Source organism: Elgaria multicarinata, chromosome 9, assembly GCF_023053635.1.
Source record: "Elgaria multicarinata webbii isolate HBS135686 ecotype San Diego chromosome 9, rElgMul1.1.pri, whole genome shotgun sequence".
Lineage (NCBI taxonomy): Eukaryota > Metazoa > Chordata > Lepidosauria > Squamata > Anguidae > Elgaria > Elgaria multicarinata.
In genome coordinates, this window is record NC_086179.1 from 43,530,347 (window position 1) to 43,553,712 (window position 23,366).

General features: G+C 39.7%; 1 protein-coding gene across 1 annotated transcript in view; it reads left to right on the forward strand.

Annotated features, from left to right (window-relative positions):
* FGD6 (FYVE, RhoGEF and PH domain containing 6) overlaps nucleotides 1–23,366 on the forward strand; it is a 63,500-nt gene that overhangs the window by 33,115 nt on the left and 7,019 nt on the right. Inside the window, exons 6-18 of the mRNA XM_063133757.1 lie at nucleotides 3,558–3,709; nucleotides 4,288–4,444; nucleotides 6,198–6,285; nucleotides 12,674–12,724; nucleotides 13,516–13,574; nucleotides 14,868–14,939; nucleotides 16,525–16,593; nucleotides 17,340–17,423; nucleotides 19,175–19,254; nucleotides 20,058–20,160; nucleotides 20,774–20,920; nucleotides 21,775–21,877; nucleotides 22,625–22,755. Of these exons, the coding sequence (XP_062989827.1) occupies nucleotides 3,558–3,709; nucleotides 4,288–4,444; nucleotides 6,198–6,285; nucleotides 12,674–12,724; nucleotides 13,516–13,574; nucleotides 14,868–14,939; nucleotides 16,525–16,593; nucleotides 17,340–17,423; nucleotides 19,175–19,254; nucleotides 20,058–20,160; nucleotides 20,774–20,920; nucleotides 21,775–21,877; nucleotides 22,625–22,755 (1,296 nt within the window). The remainder of the gene's footprint in view (nucleotides 1–3,557; nucleotides 3,710–4,287; nucleotides 4,445–6,197; nucleotides 6,286–12,673; nucleotides 12,725–13,515; nucleotides 13,575–14,867; nucleotides 14,940–16,524; nucleotides 16,594–17,339; nucleotides 17,424–19,174; nucleotides 19,255–20,057; nucleotides 20,161–20,773; nucleotides 20,921–21,774; nucleotides 21,878–22,624; nucleotides 22,756–23,366) is intronic.

The following is a 23,366-nucleotide window of genomic DNA, read 5'->3' on the forward strand; positions in this document are numbered from 1 at the left end:
TTAAAATCTGTTGTGAGTAGACAATAGATACTGAAAGATGGACAGGTGTGGCCTTTACTTTAAAGTGTTTCAGATTTGTTGTTAGGAAACATCTGATATTTAAAATTATCTTTTGTTTAAGTATTAGAAGTATGTTTTAACATTGACACAAATTGTATATTGAATTCCAATGCATAAAATTTAGGATGGCATCCTTAACTTCACAGCATTACAAACTACTTCTAAAACTTAGAATTTCAAAAGCAGCCTGTAATTGACAGTGGAGTTTATGACTTGGTTTGCACATAATGCTAATCCATAGTTTATTTAACCCATGGTAAAACCTGGGTTTGTTGCCTTGGTTTTTCAGGCAGATAGAACAAACTGAGCTTTGTTTTCTCAATCCCTGAATTGTTTGTTTCTCTCCTCCTTTGCTTGTTCCGTCCTTGTATTCCAAATGCCTTTGTGGTGCTGTAGTATTGGCTGCCTTCATAGCTGGACAAAACAACTCATTATTCTAGGTTGACAGGTAATGGCAACCCATAGTTTAAACAACCCAGAGTTCGCAATCCAACTACAAACTGAGAGAAATCCAATGTGTGTGGCTTTCCCCAGAATGGCAATGAAGTAGTGGGGCTGAATTGCATGCAATGTCGTCCTGGCTGTGGAGGACCTTGTGGCCTCCCCCCTCCCCCCATTATGAAAGTGTTCTGCACTGTTGCTTTAGCACATTTTACCATCATGACAGATTGCTTGTCATAAAAACAACTGTGACTAAATGTTGCCTGCACTTGATTTCAAGTAGCAGCACAATACATGATTTCCTGTCTTATCTACTCATATTACAAGCTACTTTTTCTCTGTTCTATTGTTGGAGAAAGACCACATAGCCTCAAGAGTGTTGGCTCAGTGGGCCTGCAGTAGCTTTTTCACCTAGAAAGAAGCATACATTTGTATTCTTTTTTCTCCCTGTTAGCGGTTGGGTAGGGTGTATTGGTATAGAGAGAGAGAGAGGGAGGAGAAGGAATAATGATTGTATGGCTTAAGCCAAAAAGAGCTAGACCTCACCATTATTAGCCTTTGACTGTTCTACATTCATGAATAAGGCCATTCAAGATAACACTGGTCTGGCTTGAGCAAGTTAAGAGTACACACATTCCCAGCATATTTCCCCCTCTGGCACTTTTCTGAATGTTCTTGTTAACGTTCTGCATGTTATGTTTTACTTAAAGCTCTCTGGAGCTACTGTGTTCCATCTGGATTCTATTAACTAGAGTAATTCTTTGACTTATTCCCTTACGTGAAGGCAGTATTAGAAGGTCATGAAACCCCAGGGATGTAAAAAAGCTAGTTAAGTTTTGTGTCGCCAGTTGGCTCCCAAGATATAAAAACATTGCATTTCCATATGAATAGAGCCATCTGTTTTCATTGAAATCTAGCCCATTTAAGTCCCCAATACCAAAAGGCACCCCTCCCCATTCCCGCTTCAAGACAACTAATCTTAAAAGAGGTTGCAAGCAACCCCAAAAGGGGTGGAGTATGTGCTGGCCAATGTTCATTCCCCCACCCAACTGTGTGGAGGATTTTTTTTGGCATGTAAGTCCACATCTCAAACATCTGTGCACTTATTTACATAATTCCTTTGCCTTACTTGCATTTGTACATATATATTTACTATGCTTGGTTATATAATTGTTGCTTGGTTGAGAAAAGTGAATTAAACCATGCAGTGAGATAGGGTGTCTGTTGCACTTTTCCCTATCCCCCCCCAACACAAAAAGGAGAGAGATGCCATATGAAGCATCTGTTTGAGCACTTTTCACCGCTGTGATGTTGGCTTAGAGAAGAGCCTGTCAAGAAATGTGCTATGTTCTTTTAGCCCTATGTCAATCCTGATTTCTCCAGCATGCAGATGTTGAAAATATGGACATTTTGAGAGAGAGCAAAAGTTAGCCCTGTATTTCTTTGTTGAGCTAGGAGAGCAGGCAACCTCCTATTGCTACAATCAGGGCTTCTCTAAATGAACGGTTTTAGCATGCTCATGACTGGCCACTCATGGAGGTTTGTGGGTCGATTACATGATGTCGTGAATGACCAGGACGTCTCCCGCGGTAACTGTTGCAAAGTCCATAATGAAAAGAACCACTTTTAAAGTGGTAATATCCCCCAAAAAGCAGGATAATGCACCACTAGTTGGTGCTGTCTTAATTGAAGGGAACGGAGTATTCAATTCAAACCACGCTATCACCCCTCTCCGTCTGTGTAATGCAGTCCATAACAATTGTGCCAAAAAGCAGGAAACACAACGTGATTTTCCCTTAATGTAAAGACACCATCAGCTTTACACAGGAATGAGAGCTGGTTTACACATTGGATGTATTGCCTGTAAAAATGTGTGGTGGTTGGGCGTTCTAAGCCTTGACAAAATACCTTTCAGTGGGATGTAAATTTTAGTAATATATCGAGCTACCTAAATGTTTGTGTAGATTAGACAGGCACACATGGCAGGAATGCTTGGATTGGCATTTCCTGCCATAGAATGTGTGAAGAGGCTCTACGTGTCCAGAAATAAATAATTTAAATAATGGTTTATCATTCCATCAGAGCAGCAGGAGTAGAATTCAGCATGGGTCACTTTTAAAACAACTGACAAGACATAGTTCTCAGCACATCCACATGCAGCCATTTTACGAGTAGACAGAACACGTTCTGTGATTTGGGTCCTCTTCATCATTCCAAAGCTATAGAGACATCACTGATTCTAGGTTGAAACTGAACAGCTCTAGAGGCATATCCACATTCCAGACTTAAATTGGTTTAACAATCATTCCCTGTTCTTTGGAAAGTTAGTTGTGTGAACATAAGAGCCATGCAGGATCAAACCAGGGTCCATCTAGTTCAGCATTCTTTTCATCCAGTGGCCAACCAGCTGTTGACTGGAAACCCACAAGCAGGACATATGTGCAACAGCACCCTCCAGCCCACATTCCCTAGCAACTGGTGTACATGAACATACTGCCTCTGATACTGGAGGTGGCATATAGCCATCAGGACTAGTAGCCATTGATAGCCTTCTCCTCCATGAATTTGTCCAATTCCCTTTAAAGTCATCCAAGTTGGTGGCCATCACTACATCCTGTGAGGGGAGGAATCTCTAATGGAGACAAATTCTTCTCACCAAGCTACCATGCCCAGGATTCTTTGGGGGAAAATCATGAGAGTTAAAGTGCTACAAGACAGATACAACTTTGTAATGTAGATAGGGCAAGGTTTTAGGCCGAAGAGAGGAAAGCAGCATAGCTCTAGCAATGGTGTTTTTCAGGCAGACTTTTCCATAAGCGGAATCTATATTCTTTATTCAGTTAAGCATAGGATAAGCCCTGCCTGAACTTCTCTTCTATTCCAAAGCTCAGAAGCTGTGGCTTTAACCTTGGCTTGCATGCCTGTTCTTAGAGTTCTTGGCCAAATGGGTCTGCTGCACGTGTACAAGGGAAATGATGTAAGCTCTGTTGTTGCTTGGAGACCCGTTTCTCATTGGCTGTATGTGTTATGTGTGTTTCCCATTTGTACTCTAATAGGATTTCCGGGATTCAGTGGCACATGCTTCCAGGCAGCTTGGAAAGCCAGTAATTGAAGACAGGATCCTGAATCAGATCCTGTACTACCTACCTCAGCTGTATGAGCTTAATCGGGACCTCTTGAGAGAGCTAGAAGAACGGCTGTCTCATTGGTAACTATGTATATACAGGGCATAGATTTCTTCTTACTAATTGGTTGATTGGAATATTGATCCTAAAGAGAGTCAGACTTCTAGCAATAAGCTCCATCCGACAAGCGTTTTACTGCACACTCGTTACTGGGCACTCACGAATTACTCACATGATGTCATCTGCCTCTTGCCCGTCTTCCGACCCTTCTGGCCATTATTGTGCCGCAAAAAAAACCTCATTAAGTCCAGTTGCTGCTCTCTCCTACCGGACTAAACTACAACGGCATACACTGAGAAGTGGTGGTTGTCCAAAGGCGAGATTTAGCTCACTGTCTACTAGCTGCCCCCTGTAGATTTTTGTTTGGATAGCAGTATTCTGGAATATATTGCAAAATTCGAAGCCCCTTCAGTCCGAAACATTATACAAGGGCCCGGGCCTGGCTTTGCATATCCAGAGCCAGGGCGTAGCACTATTTTCCCAGGATCCTCTTGTTCTTTGAGTGAGGAGGTTATGGGGGAGAACAGAAAGGGAGGGAAAATATGCTCCATGCTGTATTCTGTAGGTGTAGCTTCTAATTGTTCCTGGTGTTAAATTCTAGGATTGACCATCAGAGAATTGCCGATATATTTGTGAAAAAGGGACCTTACCTAAAAATGTATTCCACTTACATCAAAGAATTTGATAGGAATGTAGCCCTCCTACATGAGCATTGTAAGAAGAACCCTGCATTTGCTGCTGTCGTTCGAGATTTTGAGGTAATTAAACCTTTGTAAACATGTCTCTCCGCACATATTACCTTTTGCCTTTAGCGTTGTTTAAGGGCTACTTTATATAATAGCAGAGTATACATGTCTTAGCTGTTGTAGTGTATACATTTTTCACTCATTGTCCGCTTTTAAAATGCATGTGAGTGGATATTCTATACATTCCAAGTAGTGGCTTGCATTGACTTTAAAGAGTTAAGTAACAAAAATGAATAATATCTGATAAGCAACATACGCAATGTATTTGGGCATCATATCTAGCTGTAAATATATAGTATGATGTTACCAAGAGAAATGCAGTAGTGGAAAGAAAGGTAAACATTTTAAATACTTGAGCTACCATTCTAACTGAAATAAAATACTACGAATGAGTCATTCTCCAAAAGTCAGATATAAGGAAAACATGGAATGATCTATATGATCAAAAGATTTTATAGTTAATTTTGGGGGCCAAATTGTCATTTACATAAAATAAATAAATCACTTTGCTTTACTGACAATTAAAAGAAAAACTCTTTTTTCAAAAAAACAATCCTTTGTAAAAACAACAACAACAGCACTTAAAACTCCTACAGATAAAGCATATGCAACTCTGGTACACAGAAATTTCTCTGTTCTATAGACTTCCTTGGAAAACTGATGCGAGAAGGGTCTAACTAGAACACTGGTTGAGGAACTTCTGTTTTCTTCGATGTTTCATTTTTAATGAATTTGGAAACTTGAAGTAGGAAGCAACTATTGAGGCTAAAAGTAGTTTTATTTCAGGAAAGTTAGTCTTAGTAGATCAATTCTTACAGCTAGCAAGTAGGGCTGTATCAGATACAATTTAGCAACTCCTTTCAATATCTATATGTACATATTCTGAGAAAAATAAATGTTAAAAAGAGAGAAGGTCATTTTTCTTTATTAGCAAGCCTCTTATCCCTCATCTTTCATCAAACAGGGAAGTAGAGTAGATGGCCTATGAATCTTCTTCCAGCTCTATATTCTGTGATTTATACAAGTCCTATGTCCACAAGAAATTAATTTTTGGGCAACTTGGGTGGAACGTTAAAAAGCAGGTCATGTCCCTTGGCTGAAGCACTTTTCATTTGGGATTCAATCTGCTGCCAAAATGCAAACTCAAGTAGGAGTAGGCAAAGTTTTGGTCCCATGGGCACATTTGGAAAATTGAGAAACTGTCCTTGGCATAGCCATAAAATGGCTGTCATGGTTGGGCATGGCTAGTTACAAAGGGCAAGCAACCTGCCCAGAGGGATTCATAGAATATTAAGAGGGCAGCAGCTAGAGCCTCCCACATCACTTTGAAGCAAACCCAGCTGCCAGTAACAAATCTAAACATATTTTTAAAATAAAAATTTGGAGGAGTAGATTGTCTCAGTGGGCACCAAACAAGGGTCTAAGGGCACCATGTTGCTCTACTTACTTCATTGTTTATACTGATACGACAGCATCTTCCTGTCCCCATATGGTATTGGTATTGCGCTAAAGGTTGCTTACACAGCACAACGTCAATTGCAGAAGGAACAAGGTTGGATGTTGCCTAAAGCAAGCTGACATGCTAGGTAAATCTTACTTCTATACATAAAAGGCGGTTTCTAACTCCAAGTCCATCTATGGTCTTCTTTTGGTGATATAAAAAAATAAAAAGAACGTATTTTTCCAGCATATAGTAGCAGCAGTAAACTGTTTAGTTGAGATAAGTTAGCTGGTATTTCAGAATTCCGGGTGGTTTGTTTTTCAGATGAGTCCTCGCTGTGCGAGCTTGGCCTTGAAGCACTACTTGCTCAAGCCAGTTCAGAGGATCCCCCAGTACAGGCTGCTCTTGACAGGTAAAAGTCAACTTTATAAGCTAAAAGCCATTCTGAATATGTAGCAAACTAAGCTCACCAAAACAATGTTTAAATTTAGATGTGTGGTGAAACTACTATATCGCAAGAAATTCTTCTAGGCTACTCTAAGGTGGATAAAAATGCAAAGGAAGCATGCTGTTGATTTTTTAAAATTATCATCATCATTATTATTATTATCTTCTGTTAAATAAATTTGGCTAGTGATAAGTATCAGCCTATGATGTTATACTATGTTTCCACAGCTGTTCAGTATGGTCCTGCTGTTCAGGATAGAACAGGTTTGATTTCAAAAGGGGAAAGGAGGCTCTGAAAACTGCTATAATACAAATATTTTTCTTAGAAGAAATGCTGATCCGTACATATTCTGTTCTCTGAGTGATGTTGCTGAAGCTATCTATATAGTTTTAACACACACACACACACACATATTCTGCCTCTCTGTAAAACCTACTTCTTTGGGGGAGGACAGGGGTTGTTTTTAAAACTGCAGTTCTAAGCACACTTCCTAGGAAGTAAATCTCACTAAACTTAGTAGGACTTCTGTGTAAACATGCATAGAGTTGTTCTGTAAGGTATTCTAGCAGTTGTATACAAACAGTAACGTCGATTCTTCTCTAAAGTTTGGTTGCCTAGCTTTAAAAGGAAAGATTTGTAGGAATATCCTATTAATGAATATGAATATATTTTATTATGGTCATTGACCAATACCAACAGTACATTTAACAAACACTCTATACAAAATACGTTAACACATTAAAACTACCAACATCTAGAGAGTTGTATAATACATCTATTAATGTATTATACAGATTGTCAAGGGGGGAAATCTTTTCTAGATTATCAGTACTTTTGTTACTCAGTTGCTGAGTACTTTTGTTACTCAATTATTTGAGCAACAAAAAAACCACTGAACTTTGTCTAGATCTGTTGCAATAGTTGAGGATGGTATAGAATTGCATAGTTGGTGATGGAACACTGAAACAAAGATGGGAAGTTCCAATCTGTGAGCATTTCCTGGCAAAAATATTGTTGACAAGTTTTTATTGTGTAAAACAAGTCTACTACTTCAGCACCTTCAAAGCCAAATTTTGGGAACTGTCTGTTGTTATACTGGTAAGGAATGGGAGCAGTAGCAGCAGCAGCAGCATGTGGGCCTTTCCTGTCACAGTAATGATGTGCTGAAGATCTAGAACCTATGGTACAAGCCCACCCAATATGTGTTGATGATATGTAGTTGAGCTAAATGTTACCTATTTTCTCTCAGATTAAAACGTTTTTCTTCATTGCTTTCTGTAGGTTTGCTGTAGAAAGGTTAACTCCATTGCCAAAGATGCAGAGAACACTATTTATGCTGAGTTAGTGAATTCCACACTCTTCAGACTTCCTTGCTCTGTTTTGCTTTCCTTGTGTTGTGTTAGTGCGTTGGCAAGTCAGGAGCAGTAAATGTTGGTTTTGACATTGTTCCTCTTGGTTTAAGAGACCAGGGAGCGAAATGCAGAAATCATTTCACAACTTGTCTTCCTTCCATGATGATTCAGAGGGTTGTATATGCTTAGCATTCTTTCTGTGAAATAGCTCTTGGATTAGTCTTCAATGTTTGAATGAATAAATAAATAGGTCATTTTGTTAGTTGCTTAGAGGACTATGTATGCCAATTGCTAAACATGTATGCCTTATGCCAGGAAAGTATTATCATTTCTTTAAAACATTTCTATACATATAACAATATATGAACATACTTACATGTGCTTGCATATACATACAGTTCTGTGCACGTGAGAGCTTCTCTTTCCTTGATATTAGCAGCAGAAAACTCCATGTGGACAAAATGGAATCCCTGTGAACACACTTAATGGTTTCTAGATAAAAAATAGGGAGTTCCTGCATGGCTGGGGCTTTGAAATAATGACTCTCTCCTACTTCCAGTTATTCTTGCTCTAATCCCACAGAAATCAATGGAATTTAAGTATATCTAACTGGATGCACTATTGTAGCCAACATCTGTTAGCTCATTAATTCTAGTATGACTTTTGTAGGCCTGAATTTTCTACTTCCTAATTGTGAAAAACACAGAATTGGAAGCACATGTTCAATATCTACTTTATGCTCACAAGTTTGATCTGACATCAAACTTTTCATAGAGGAAAGAAATGTTGGCATTTAAATAACAATTGTAGTGAATTAGCCTCTGATAGAGGAATTCACCTTTGAATATGGAAAGCCAGAAGTGCATTTTTGCAGTCACTTCTCTATAGCCCACAAAAACTTATGGTACATTATTTCGTTGATCTTGAGGGTATTATAGGAGTTCTAGGATGCAGTCCTGTGATCACTGAGCCCCATTGAATACAGTGGGACTTGCGTCTGAGTAAACATGCATAGGATTGAACTGTTAGTCCAAAACAACTGTTGCACTGTTTGCCCAAACTGCAAACGATTCTGGAATTTGTTGATTATATTAAGTTATGGCTGCAGTCAGGATGGACGTGGTAAAAATTCTAGAAGGGTAGCCTTGTTTGTCTGTTGCTGCAGAAAGAGTCTTGTAGCCCCAAAAGACATACATACATACACCTTGTTTCAAGGATTTCTGAATTAGGTTGTTGTTCATGTGTGAAAGGTTGTGGCCATCAGAATTAAAGTGTTCTGCTACTGGTTGTTTTGCCTTTTTTTTTTTTTTTACTATAGCTAACTTGTCATTTCTCAATCTTGTGGTGGTTTTGCTAATGTACTGCTTATGGCAACCAGTCAATGTAATTGACATACATTACACTGTTAGATTTGCAAGTGATGTTCTGTTTAATAAGATAGATCTTTCAAGTCATTGTACTTTTGAATGTTGTTGTTTCACACAGAAACAACAAATATATATAATTGTGTGTGTTAATACATTTGTTAGGTGCTGCAAGACATAGTATTCTAAGACCGATGGTTAGTTTATTTGTCATTGCACTATTCTGATATATAGAAAACCTAATATCCTTCCCACACATGCGTCAGAGCTAAGAATCATGCAAATGAGATCTGGAAAAAATGTAAATTAGGAGATAACTCTATGAAACACTATTTCAGTCTTGTTTTTCATCTTCTCTCCAACTGCAATGAAGCTTAGTATCTACAACTGCATTTGTTCATATTCATCCCGTTTCAGTGGGGTATGAAGATGTTGTTTGACTACATCTCCCTTCATACCCCACAATTGGCCATGTTGCCTAGGAGTGATGGGAGTTGCATCAAACAATGTCTTGAGGGAGACAGTTTCTCCATCCTGACGTAAAGATTTGTGAGTGCAATCATAGCAGCAACAACAACAAGGAGTCCCCTGTACTTATAGCATGGGGCTGAAGCCTGAGTTAAAAGCTCTTCCCTCTAATCTGGCATAGGTGGGGTAGGCCGTGGTTACTGCTAGTGGAAGTGGCATTTGGCATACATCCAAGAGATAGTCTTGCACTTATTATTTTACATATTCCAGGGCTCTTCCTTAAAACATGGGAAACCAGTTCTAGGGTGGAGCTCTAGGGAGCCCTGGCTCAATTGAATCCTTGATTGAATTCCAGTAGAGTAAAGCAGCAAAATAAGTAGGTCTTCCAGTGATCTAAGGTGATCATTTATTTATTTCCCTTCCTTCCATTTACTCATATCCTTCACTTCTTCCTCTGATGTGCTGTTATTATTTGTAACATCCTTTTCCAGTGCTGTTTGTTTGCCAGAAAAGCATTTATATTGCTTTGCTTTCTTCAACTGTTGCATAAATAATACGTTTTTTGCCCCGCTGCTACTTATGAGAGAACCAATGTGGAATTTTGTCCCACATAATTGCACATCCCATTAAATGTTTAGACTTCAGACTTGAAAGTAAAAAAAATCTAACTTTTAGTTGAAAATACAATTTAGATTTAGTCTATGTGGCTGTTGAAGATGGATGTTTAAATACTCTACTGTAAAATTAGAAAGCCACTTGGAAATAATAAGCAGTCCTGTGTGCAAAATCTGCAGACATGGAAGCAGAAAGATCAACTAGCATGCTTCTATTAATCATCTCCAAATTAGCACAGAAGTTATGGGAAATGGTATTTCTAGCAGTACATGCCCAGTCTCTGCCAAGGCATCATCTGGGAGCACACGAGACAGCTGAAACTAAGCAGGTCTGTGTCAAGTCAGTGCTCAAATGAGAAACCACATATGAACCTCAGCCACCCCATCTTAAATTCCATGGTGGAAGAAAGGTGGGTTATAGATATAAATGCATTAAAAGAAATCTCTTTGTAACAATCCCTAGGAGAAAAAAAGACTGTCTCTTCTCTGACATTCAGTCAAGACCTGCTTGGGTCTCCTGACATTTTTATATAGCTTTCAGCTACATTCTTAATAGCTGTAAAACAGCCAGGCTGATGCCTTGTCTTTCAATCTGACCCCATCTGTCATGCCCTACTGTAATTCTTGTGATCCTCTGCCTTGGAGGAGAGAGAAAGCAACCCATTTCAGGAAGATGTGCTGCATGTGATACCAGATCCCCTTCAAGACTGGATCAGAGTGTTTTAAATACACATATAATAATGTTAGTGCACAAGATAGTTACAGTAAGCACTTTTAAAGTCCCTTTGAAATCAGTGGTCTGTAGTTTTCTCTCAGGTAATTAAAGCTTTAAAACCTATGCTGGTTAGAAGAATTATGTGATTCAACTGGGCCATCTAGTGGCTAAAAGCAAAATAGATCATAAGACAAATAAATGTGTAGCTTTTGCTTTGTTTAAACATCCTGTACAATAATATTGATTCATCGTATTGAATGCAGTGGGGCTTACTTCTGATTAAACATAGATCTTCTTAAAGTGTTATTTCCTATCAGAGGTTACCTATCATTTCAACTATTTTTGGTTTTGACGCCATGCACTAAATAATTGTATAGAAATATAGCTATACCAGTTCTTTAGCCATGATGTTAATCTTCTTCCCACTCAGGTGTATTTTTCTCCTTGAATAATATGAATAAGATATTGTAATTTTCTTCTTCTATTTCTTAATTCCATTTGCTGAAGTTACGTATTACTTCCTCATTTGTTATTCGATCAGTCCACAGTATCTTAAACATACGTCAGTGTATCCGCATTTCAAAAGTTTAAATTTCCCTCAAATTGTTCTTAAGTGTCTAGGCCTTCACTCCATAAAATAATAATTTTACCATCCAAATCCTTAGAGTAAGATTAAGGTCTGGATTACATAGCAATTGATTCATACAATAGATAGTTTTCTCCTGTATTGAATCATAGAATCATAGAATAGCAGAGTTGGAAGGGGCCTACAAGGCCATCGAGTCCAACCCCCTGCTCAATGCAGGAATCCACCCTAAAGCATCCCTGACAGATGGTCGTCCAGCTGCCTCTTGAATACCTCTAGTGTAGGAGAGCCCACAACCTCCCTAGGTAACTGATTCCATTGTCGTACTGCTCTAACAGTCCCAAACTATTGCTCCCAAACTATGGAATGTGCTCCCTCAGGAACTACTATTGGTCTCCACTTTCTTGGCCTTTAGAAAGGCTGTAAAGGTGCATCTTTTCAATTTAGCTTTTTAAAATATGTAGTTTAATGTTTTCACGTTTTTAACCATTTTAACGCCTTAATGGCTTTTTTAGCACATGAGGCAGTATATAAACAATAATAATAAACAAATAGGGGACATTCCTACTGCATTGAAAATTCAGGACAGATAAAAGGAAGTACGTCTTCACACAGCGCATACAGTAGCGAAACTATGAAATTTGCTACCACAAGACATATTGATGGCCACCAATTTGGATTGTGGCTTTAAAAGGGAGTTGGACAAATTCCTGGAGGAGAAGGCTATCAATGGCTACCAGCCTACTGATGGTTATAAGCTTATAAGTTATAAGCTACCTCCAGTATCAGGCAGTATGCGTATGCACACCAGTTGCTAGGGAACATGAGTGGGAGGGTGCTGTTGCACTCATATGTCCTGCTTGTGGGTTTTTTCTAGGCGGCTGACTGGCCACTGTGTGAACAGAATGCTGGACTAGATAGGTCTTTGGTCTGATCCAGCATGGCTCTTCTTATGTTCTTCTGAAGGCATAATATAACAAAAATTAACTACTTTCTGGTCCCAGATTTCAATGAAAGTCAAGCTGCTCATGTACAAAATAACAATTTCATGTCTCAGCTTTTCAGAATTTTTGATCTAAGAAATAACAAATGTTTATACTATGCTAGTCAGATTGTGGAAGACTTTTTTCTTCACTTTTTCAATTATATCACTAATTATTGGTTGCATTCTTTAGTTAACACGATATGCTGTCATTGTTCATTGAAATAGCATCATTGTGTTCTGTTCCTTAATCATATTTCTCTTTCCATAGATTATTTAAAGAACCTTTTAGAAGATTCAGCGGACTTCAGAGATACTCAGGGTAATTGTTTTATAGTTAGTCTCTAGTTTAATGAAAAATGCAAATATACTTGAGCGTAGTAATTTATGACATTTGGTTGGCAGTACAGTCCTGGGGTTGGATCCAGAGTTCTGTGAGAGGAGTTTTGCTCTTGGGTCTCGACTCTCCCTTCTCCTGCAGCCTCCTGTGTCCCCTAAACCCTCTGGCTCTGGAGGGTTGAGGAGGACTCTGGAACAGCATGACTAGTGCCATGGGAAGGAAGTGGGGGAATCAGCAGAAATTCCCCCACCCACCCCCCATCCAGTTGTGGAAGTTCCACTGGATCCAAGTCTATTTTGCTAATGGAAAGCTTGTCTGATTTTTTCCAAGCTGTTTTGGAACTGATGCATGAAGCTGGCTCTAAAGCAGAGGTATTGAATCTTAGGCCTGAGAGCCAAATGCAGCTCACCTGGTTCCCCCAGATTGCCATGCCCCTTTCCTATGACATTTTGTGGTTCCCCGGCTTTTATGCACTTTTCTAAAAGGCTGAAATGCCTCTCCTAAGGCTTACTCGCCAGCAGTAAGAGCTTTAAAGTAAAGTAGGCTGGTAGTTTTGTTGCTTCGACCTTACCCCCTTTTGCCTACAGCCCTGCCCACTACCTTGAATGGCACATTGATGTTAAGGGAAATTATTTCCCTTATTTCCTGTCAGTTACTCTTATAGAAGATTTGCTCCACAATGTGTTTTCCATAGAACTGATGTGTGTTGTTAATACTGTCCTGTACAGTCCATACTACTACTACAACAACAACAACACTGTTTTGCTTTTCAGATGCTCTTGCTGTGGTCATAGAGGTGGCCAACCATGCCAATGACATTATGAAACAGGGAGTAAGTAGTATCTCAGTTGTGGAGTTTGATATGATTTTTAAAATATAACTTCAGTAGCATTGTGTTTAAAACAATTCTAGCAGTGTTACTATAGTTGCATGCTGTTTATAATTGGGCCCCACTGTGCAGCCACCATTTTGAGTTGTGACACTGTTGGGTTCCTGTTTTGTGAAGAAGCTTGCAGATCTGCAACTAGATAGTAGGCTGAAAGCTAGCACCCATAGTGCTACTCTGTGGAACTCCCACGCAAGGGATTTACATCTGGCTCCTTCCGTCTTGGCATTCACGAAGACATTAACAGGCTCTCTTTCAAGTGGATTTTAACTGATGGGCTCTTACTGGGCATGCTGCTGAAAAACGGTTTCTTCTGGCTAAATCCTACTTTAAAGCAGCCTGCCCCAAACTGGTGCCTTCCAGAAATGTTGGAGTACTTGGGAAAGGCTGCTTTAAAGTATTTCTGCTTATTTATTTATTTATTTATTTATTTATTTATTAAATTCACTTTAATGTAATATTGTAATTTTAATAGTAGCATTTACCAACTTAAGGTGTCTTTTCCAGAATGGCAGCCTACCATACATACTTCATAAAGTGTCCTGCTTAAAACACACACAACACCTTTCCACCAGTTAAATCTTCAGGTGCCTCAACAGTGAATGTTAAAAATGAAGGTTAATGTGGTCTGTAGCTGAATTTGCATAAAACAGTAAGGCAGAATTGCTGCAAACTAGCTTATCAGTAACAAGAGAGCATGCTAGTACATGCTGGCTGATCATTCCTATGGTCTTCTCCTGTAAGCAGAAGTGACTGAAATAACCAGGTTCTTATTAGCAACTGAAAACTCAGTGCTGCATCTGCACCCAAACTCCTCTAACAACCCAGAGTTTGAAGCCAGGGTCTATAGTTTATTTCTATCTTGGCTTGTCCGGTGACAAGGCAGAATCTGGGTTCAGACACAACGCTAAGCTTTCTATTTCTGGTAAGTACCTGTTTATTATAGCTGCTCCCCCTTGCAAGAGAAACCAAGCAGGAGCAATCGGACAGCATGCTTGCTCATTACCAATGAGCCAAAATTTTCAGCAATTCTGCCTTAACTGATTTGTGCAAACACAGCCACGGACCACCTCAGTTTAACCCCAACACTCACTTAAGACAGAAGAGTGAAGCACTTCTGAAGTCCATTTGAATTAGCTTTCAATGTTGCTTTCTGGTGCTTGGAAACAATTGCATTTTATATTGGCAACATTTTTCATGCCCATTTGTTTACAGTGACTTTATACTTCAACCCTTTAGGATAACTTTCAGAAGCTTATACAGATACAGTACAGTTTAAATGGTCACCACGAGATTGTACAGCCTGGAAGGGTAAGTTCACTAACAAGTATGAAGGAGATTACGGGAAAATTAGCATACAAAGGCCACTTTTGTAGCCCACCTGCACCCCCCTCCAAATCTGATAGCAAACATTTCCTCTCCAAAGGCGAGTGTAATTGCCATAGTGGGAGAAAAAACAAAGCAAAGTTTGGTACCATTACCACAATCCACTATTCCAGTTTCTGGTGCTCCGTGGAGCTCTGCTTATGTGAACCCAGTCTAGGGTTTTCCTTATCTTCCAGCTAAAATTCAACATGTGAAATTCACTGGCCCTGTTTGCATGTAACGACAAGCCATTGTTTTAAAACGGATGGGTTGTCATAGATGAGTGGGCATCTTGCTTGTAGTATGCCCGCTTCTTCCATTTTACAGCATACCCCATGATTGGCTCCTTCATATGTTGTGCAGCATGACAGGTGAACCCAGACTGCTGAGTTGTTTAGGGGCTAAGCAACGAGTGATGATCCCAACAACTTGAGCAACATGCTAATAACTCTTCCATGGAGTAGGCTATAAGGGCAGGGTTGCCTATTTCTCCGCTCTCCCCATGGAATGGCAGCACTGGTTCCCCCTTATCATATTGGGGCACTGCTTTCCGTGGGAAGTGGCAGAGGTGGGGGAGAGAAGCTGACAGTTCTCTCCAGCCTCGGTGTCAAAACAAATGGACAAGGAGACAAATACTCGGCACGTGTTCCTCGGCAGCGGCCGGAGCCCGAACTGAGGGGCAGACCTCCTCTCTGCCGATTTGGGCAGTGGCGGCCACTGACGGACAGGCACTGCAGCAACAAGGAAGCAGGGGAGCTTCTCCGCCCCCCTCTCTTTGTTGCTGCTGTGGGTGCCATGGGATGAGTTTGCTCAGCATTGCTGGCTCCACTGCCATTTCTTTCAAGACCGCAGCCAGCAAGATGGAGCTGGCAATGCGGAATGATTTCTCCACGTTGCCAGCTCTGTTCCCATTTGTTTTGGGGCTGAGCTGCTGTCTCCCCGCGCTCAGCCCTGAAACAAATGGGGATGCATGTGCTATGTTGACCAGCTGCGGGGTGGTTTTTGCCCCACAGATGACACAATAGTCAACGGTGGACTATTTAGTCTACCGTGGACTGTTTAATCTACCGTGGACTATTGTGTCATCCGAATCCAGTACATGGGTTAAGCACTGGGTTCACACGTCATGCCGCACAATCTATGAAGGAGCTGGTTGTGCAGTAAAGCAGAAAAAGCTGATGTGTTCCAGGCACCATCCCTGCTCTCTCCTCATTTTCATCAACGGCTCAGTTTTTAAACCAATGGGTTTTCATTACATGCGAACCAGATCACTGCCTCTGTGTGAAATGAGGCCTCCTTCTTCTCCTCTCTTGATTTACAGCAGTAGCAACCTGGCTGTACAGGCTTAATGTTAGTGCTAATGCCTTCCCTTTGGCTTTTTCCTGCCCTGACTTCATGGCCTTGTGGCCTTGTTGGGCTCTTGGTTAGTATGTCAATAACATCTTTAAAGAACAGAAGCTCCCTTTCTTTTGAGAGAATGTATGCCTTCAGCAGATGAGCTCTACATTTATTTATTTGCTTTATCATCCAGATCTTCTTGAAAGAAGGAACATTGATGAAACTGTCCAGGAAAGTTATGCAGCCACGAATGTTTTTTCTGGTAAGATACCATAAACGTTTTTACATGCCTAATGCTATAGTAATTTCATAATAGTGCAGCCAGTCCCACTACAAATATAAATAAATAGCAAGTTCAGCTAATGGTTTGAATAATTTACATTGCAGCTTGTACTGATGGTTTTCCTTTCATGGTGGCTTGCATTTATCTTCCATGAGTGCAATGCAGCCCTCTTCCCATCTTTTTGAAAACCTTCCCCTCAAAGTTCAGGTTAAAAGTTCCGTTCTTGTAAAAACAAAGGCTACTTTTTCAGATGTCCCAAAGTCTATTTACAATCCAGACATCTAATATTTACCTAGGTACTATTCTTTAAAGAACTTGCTAGTCTATCTGCCATAGTAGTGGCAGTACCTGGGGGTGGGGTGGGGAGGCATGGAGTTCAGCATCATAGGGTTCATATCCTTCACACTGGTTCCCCAAATAATGAATGGAGAAAGATGGGGTTGATTGATCATCCTGGTCTTTATGAAAGAAGGAACATGGATGATGTTGTCCAGGAAAGTTGTGCAGCCACAGTTTATTTATCTTGGTAAGATACCATGACTATTTTTCAAGCCATGCCTAGCTGCAGCTCATTGCTACATGTCTTCCATGGTGGATGGTGGTGATGGTGAGGGGCAGAGTAGACTTTCTGTTCCCTGCCTTGTGTAGGTAGAAGTTCATGTTGACGCATACACATCTCCTGTACTTTAAATACAATATAATTTCAATTACATTTATATTTACAGTTTAATGATGCTCTGTTGTATACAACTCCTGTACAGTCTGGAATGTATAAACTCAACAACATGCTGTCGTTGGCTGGAATGAAAGTGAGTGAATGAAATTTTGTCTATCATGCCTTGTAACATCTAGCTTGAATTCCTGTACCAAAATCATCTGTAATAATCTTTGTAAACCACCTAGAGAGCTTCAGCTATGGGGCAGTATAGAAATGCTGCTGCTGTTGCTGCTGCTGTTGCTAATAATAATAATAATAATAATAATAATAATAATAATAATAATAATAATAATAATAATAATAATAATACATTAATGTGGCCTTTGCAAAAGAATGCCATCTTTCATTTGCTGATAATTTCTAGATTTAATGGAGATTTTTGTGCTATTCTTAGAAGAAATGGAGGATCTGCTCTACAGTTTGCTTTCTTGTTTATAATTTATTACATTTTTATCCTGCCCTTCCTCCAAGGAACTTAGAGGACCATACATTGTCTCCCCTTTTATCCTCACAGGAGAGTGGCTACAGCATTGGACTACCATAGCTCATAGGTATATGGCAATGCCTTAGAGTAAAACACAAGTAAAAAAAGACAAGTCCCTCTCCTGAAAATCTTGCTATTTAAATTTTGACAGTGGAGATTAGCAAAGGGAATTGGGGTGGGCAAGGAAAATTGGATGAATATGTGCAACTGCAATTCCATGTAATGGGGAAAGGAATCCCTGCTCTTATCTCCAGTTACAGATAACAGTGGGGATTCCCTTACACACTAGCCTTGGGGAGGGGGGCACTTGGAAAGGTAAAGGAAACTCACCTGAGAGGCCCAGTGTGTCAGATGGGCTTCCCTGGTGATCCAAATTGGCCTCCAGGCCAGCAGTTTTCCTCCCTGCTCTATGTAGATGTTCTGGAATGATGTTCCAATCATAAACGTTGCTAATCCTGCTGTAGCAGACCTCAGGTTCCTAGAAATGTAATTAGATCTAAACAGCAGAGCAAGAATAAATCAAATTTATAAAATTAAGGGTAGAATAAGTACAAAATTCAGATAATAAAAAAGGGAAGCATATATATATATATATAACAATGGTGCTAAAATAAGCATAACAATGATGCCAGAGTAAACAAGTGCTTCCAGCGTTTAAATAAATACAGTTTCAACAAGTAGTAACAGTTATACCACAGTGAGTCTGTTTCAGTTCTGCGTCTCCTTCCCCCAACTTCCAGAGATGTTCCTTCAGGCAACAGAAACTCCTTAGTCTCTAGTCTCAGTCAGGCCTGATACATAGCACAGATCTTTGGTTCTTTCAGAAACAGGCACTTCTTCTGTTAAGAGTAACATCTCATCTCTCTATCAAATCTTTTAGTCTCAGTCTTCTGTTGTCTCGGGTGCTTATTCTTGACTTCTTTCACTGCTTTCTTCTTTGTCTCATGAAGAATTTCTTCAGCTTTCCTCTCTGTCAGCCATGATTCTCCCATTCTAGGTCTTCATTTTCTTCCGCTCCTTCCACATCAACTGCCAGTCTTTTTCTGCTGAGAAACCTGTTCGTTTCCCCTGCATCCTGCTGTATCTGATCATTTCAGCTTCTTCTACACTGTTTATAGTCCAAACCATGACTTACATTGGTTCAGCATTTGGGCTCCCTCACATTAAAAATGAGTCTTTTTCTCTTTATATTGTCATCGCTTTCTGCTTTGTAGTCTCTGACTTCTCAAAATATTGTGCCTGTCTGTTAGCCCTACTGTTTGTCTTTGCTAAGCCTTTTGAGATGACCAGTTGACAGAACATTTCCTTTTCTGAGTAAACCAAATGCAACTGGATGATTCATTCTGCTTGCTTGTCAGGTTAGAAAGCCAACACATGAAGCTTACCAGAATGAACTGAACATAGAAAGTGTAGAACGGTCCTTCATTTTATCAGCAAGGTAAGTTCTCTAGACACAAAATTATGCATACTTGGGTAGCAAAGTATTTATTGCCCCTGCCCCAAATCATGTTAATTCGTAGTTGTTATTTATTTATTTATTTAAAACATTTATATTCCGCCCTATATCATTAAGATCTTAGAGCGGCGTACAGATAAAAGCATTACAGTATAAAACAATAAATATGCACAGTTAAAACAAATTAAATCATGAACCAAGTTAAAACAATATACAATTTAAAAGAAGTAAAAGCACTTAAAACAGTTAAGTGTTGTGATAAAAAAAGGGAAAACTACCTAAGCTGCAATCCTATGCATTTTTAGACGTAAAAAAATCCTATAATTCCCCAGCAGTCATGCTGGCTGCTCAGGTCTGATTCTCTACTGCTGCTCTGGATTGCAGCCTGAAGGCCTATCCTTGCATTGTCTTTTCACTGTTCTGGCCTCAGTATACATTGGGCTGTGTGTCTATCCAGGCATTTAAACTCTTATCAGTCCATTTCATCTCATCCAGCCACCTCATCCATCCCTTACCTTTCTACTAAGCATTCATCCTGTATTTATTATAGTTGTTTATTCTTTATATTATGTTAAATAAAGATGGTTTGAATTACGCAAAAGTGAATTAGATGTGAGTTTTATTGCCTGGATAGACAGACAGCCCAATGTGTGTTGAGGACAGAACAGCTGCGGCACGCTGAGAATTGTAGGACTTTTTTCTGTATCAACATGCATAGAATTGCACCCTTGGTAATGCTGTGTGAGAGTGTTACTTAACCAAAGCATGTATTTGACCCCCAATAGTTCTGCCACAGAAAGAGATGAATGGTTAGAAGCTATCTCCAGGTCAATTGAAGAGTATACAAAGAAAAGAATCACTTTTAACCCTAGTAAAAGTCTGGAAGAGGTAGGTGTTCTATTTATTTATTTAGTATTTTTAGAATGCTGGTATATTTTGTCTTGGAGTTATGCAATGCCCTGTCTCATGCCATCTGTTTTTGCTAAGAGCACCTGCCATTCTGATTCAATTTACTGGTTCTGCACACTGGACCCATATACTGGCTATACATGCCAGAGGCAAAACTTGCCACTTCAAGGGGGGAAAGACCATGTTTGATGTGTGCTAATTACAATTCTCTAGCTATCATGTTACTGGAAGACAGATTTTCATTGAACATTACAAGAAACTTCTTCATGGTTAGATTAGTTTTTGAGGTTTCATTGTCTAAAACTCTTACTCACTGGAGGCCTTCAAGCAGAGGCTGGGCAGCTATCTCTTGGGCATGCTCTAGCTCTAGATTTCCTGCACTGAGCAGGAAGTCTGACTTGGTTTGCCTCTCCAATGCACACTGAAATCTGAAATGGGGCCTCTGGAAACGATAGCTTTTTAAAAATGTGTTGATATTGATAATTGAGAAGTTGTAATGTATACAGTCCTAATTAGAGATATCATGAAGTTTTAAACATTTGTAAACATGTGAGGTTTCTTGCATCAAGTCATCCTTTTTTCACTTCCTTAGGCAGATCTAGAGAAAGAGGAAGAAGATAGTCCCATAGGGTCAAAGGCTCCAATCTGGATTCCTGATACTAGAGCCACCATGTGTATGATTTGTACTAGCGAGTTCACACTGACATGGAGAAGACATCACTGCAGAGCATGTGGAAAGGTTGGGAAAGTTTCATGGCTATATTGCGTTGCATCTCTTATTAGTCAAAATATTCATTAGCTGGACTGCAGCCTACTAAGGAAGTATTGCAATTTTGAGAAGATAGTACTGTCTCTCGAGGGATCTCTCTCCTCTGACACAACTGCAAGGAGGAGATTGGAAGTTTCGAAGGAGCAAATACAATAAAATCTTTTCAATTAAAAGGCAGAAAAAGTGACTGTGTTTTTAAAGCACTCTTGTAAGCAGCCACAGAAGAGCCAGCTGTATGTCTCTTGCATTACATTTACCCTTCCATAGTCTGTGGCAAACCAGCAGATTTTTTTGCCACTGCAAATTTTGGTGGTGGCCACTTGCTGCCCATGGACCATGTGTTGCCCAACCCTGGTTTAAACCTACTAGAGTTCCCAGATAAGACATGGCAAGAAATTAAGGTTAGTTTAAACAAGGAAGCAGATGCTAATTCCTAAGACCCTCAGGGATCTCCAACCCTTTTGAGCCTGAAGGCACATTTGGAAATATGAGCAACTGTCATGCGCACCACCACAAAATGGCTACTGAGACTAGGCATGCCTAGTCACAAAGGACACATAACTTCCTCAAACATTGAATACAAGACAGAGGTTAGGTTAGAGCCACAATACCAAATTACATATTTGATCCCACATAGTACAAAAAAAAATCATTTCACAGAAGGAAAACTGATGGTGTAAGAACCCCAGCCCCCCCAAACCCACTCACATGCCCACACAGAGAAGCAAGATTACCCCCAGTTCCCCAAAACAACTATGCACAGAGAAGCAAGGCTTTAAAAGACGTGTGTCTGTGTGTGTACTTGATGAGTTTCTTTTTTCCAGATAATCTGCCAAGCTTGTTCATCAAATAAGCATGCATTAGACTACATGAAAAATCACCCTGCAAGAGTATGTGATTATTGCTTTAAGGAACTACAAAAACAGGGTAAGGTTAAAACTGCACTTTTCGTTTTTGCTACAAATTTCTTTTCAGGGACTGTAATTCCAGAACAGGACATTCTTTATTTCAGTGTAGCTTGTGGCAGGTATTTAAGGATTAAACAGAGCAGAATTAAATTCCTGAAGGAAAATGTAATACATTATTACTATGTAACATGTGCTTTAGTTCAGGGGTAGGCTAACCAGTGCACTCTAAATATTTTGGACTTCAATTCCCATAATCCCTAACCATAGACCATGCTGGTTGAAAACGTCTGGAAGGTATCAAATTGCTTACTCCTGCTTTAGTTTTTAACACTGTGGTTCTCCAGAAATAAATATATACCTCTCCAATTAGTCATGTTTGCTTGTTTTCCTTTTGTTGTTTTGAAAATTTGATTTGTATTTTGGAGACATGCATTTTGAGTTATTAGTAGTGTTAGGAAAAACAAACATACATTTGAATACAGTTTTGCAAGAGCCTGGACAATCTTTTAGTACTATCACTCCAGCTGTGTTCACAAGTAAAAGGCAGGCATGAGTTCCAAAACATTCAAAACTGCAGTAAAATTACTCACACATGTACGAATATTACAAGAGAAACAAAAAGTTGCTTTTCATGTAACTTACGAATATACTGTCAGAGGTGGGTGAATGGATGGCGTGCATTTAAAACTTGCAATTACCAAAAAATGGGAGTTACACATCCTATTTTTCTGAAATACAAAACTAGTGTAACTTGTTTCCATTTCAGATAATCCGTGTACTTCTCCTAAAAATGGGTCTCCAGTCAACCATAGATCTCCATCTAGTGCCTTGTCTACAGTGTTGCATAGTATCCCATCTGGAAGAAAGCAGAAAAAAATTCCAGCTGCTCTCAAGGAAGTATGTGTTGCTTATTAGCCTTAAAATTATTTCTATTTACTAGCAGATGTATTGCTAATCTTCAGTAAACTAATTGGGGTTGGGATCGTTTTGAGTGGGGTAAATTATGCTATTCTGGCTTAGTTTTGGGGGGGAATAAAATGTTATAGTGGGAGACAGAGTTTCATGTATGGCCAGGATATACTGTACTTATAGTATGCTCTAGGTACAGCCCCTGTCACCTGCATTTCTCCCTTATTTTCCCCATTACTGTCACTTGGATTATCTTGCTACCTACATGCATTCCTTCCCATGGTTAGTGAATTTTCCATTTTCCAATACAATATCATCAGTAAAACTCTCCCTCTCCCCCACTGCCCTTCTACAGAGTTGCAATGCTTGTTTTTCTTCTGTTTTCTCTGGTCAGCACAGACACCTCCCCACCCCCATTTCCTATGGAAACGGGAGGCACTGCTGCAAGGGTGAGAAGCCAATAGCAGCTCTTGCCTCTTCGGAACCCCAAGTGCTAGGAAGGGTCTCTGGAGCCATAGCTGTGTGTATTAACAATAGGAACCAGAGGCCAGATCTAATTTCCTACCGCAGCATATATTAATTTAATTTGCTCAACAATA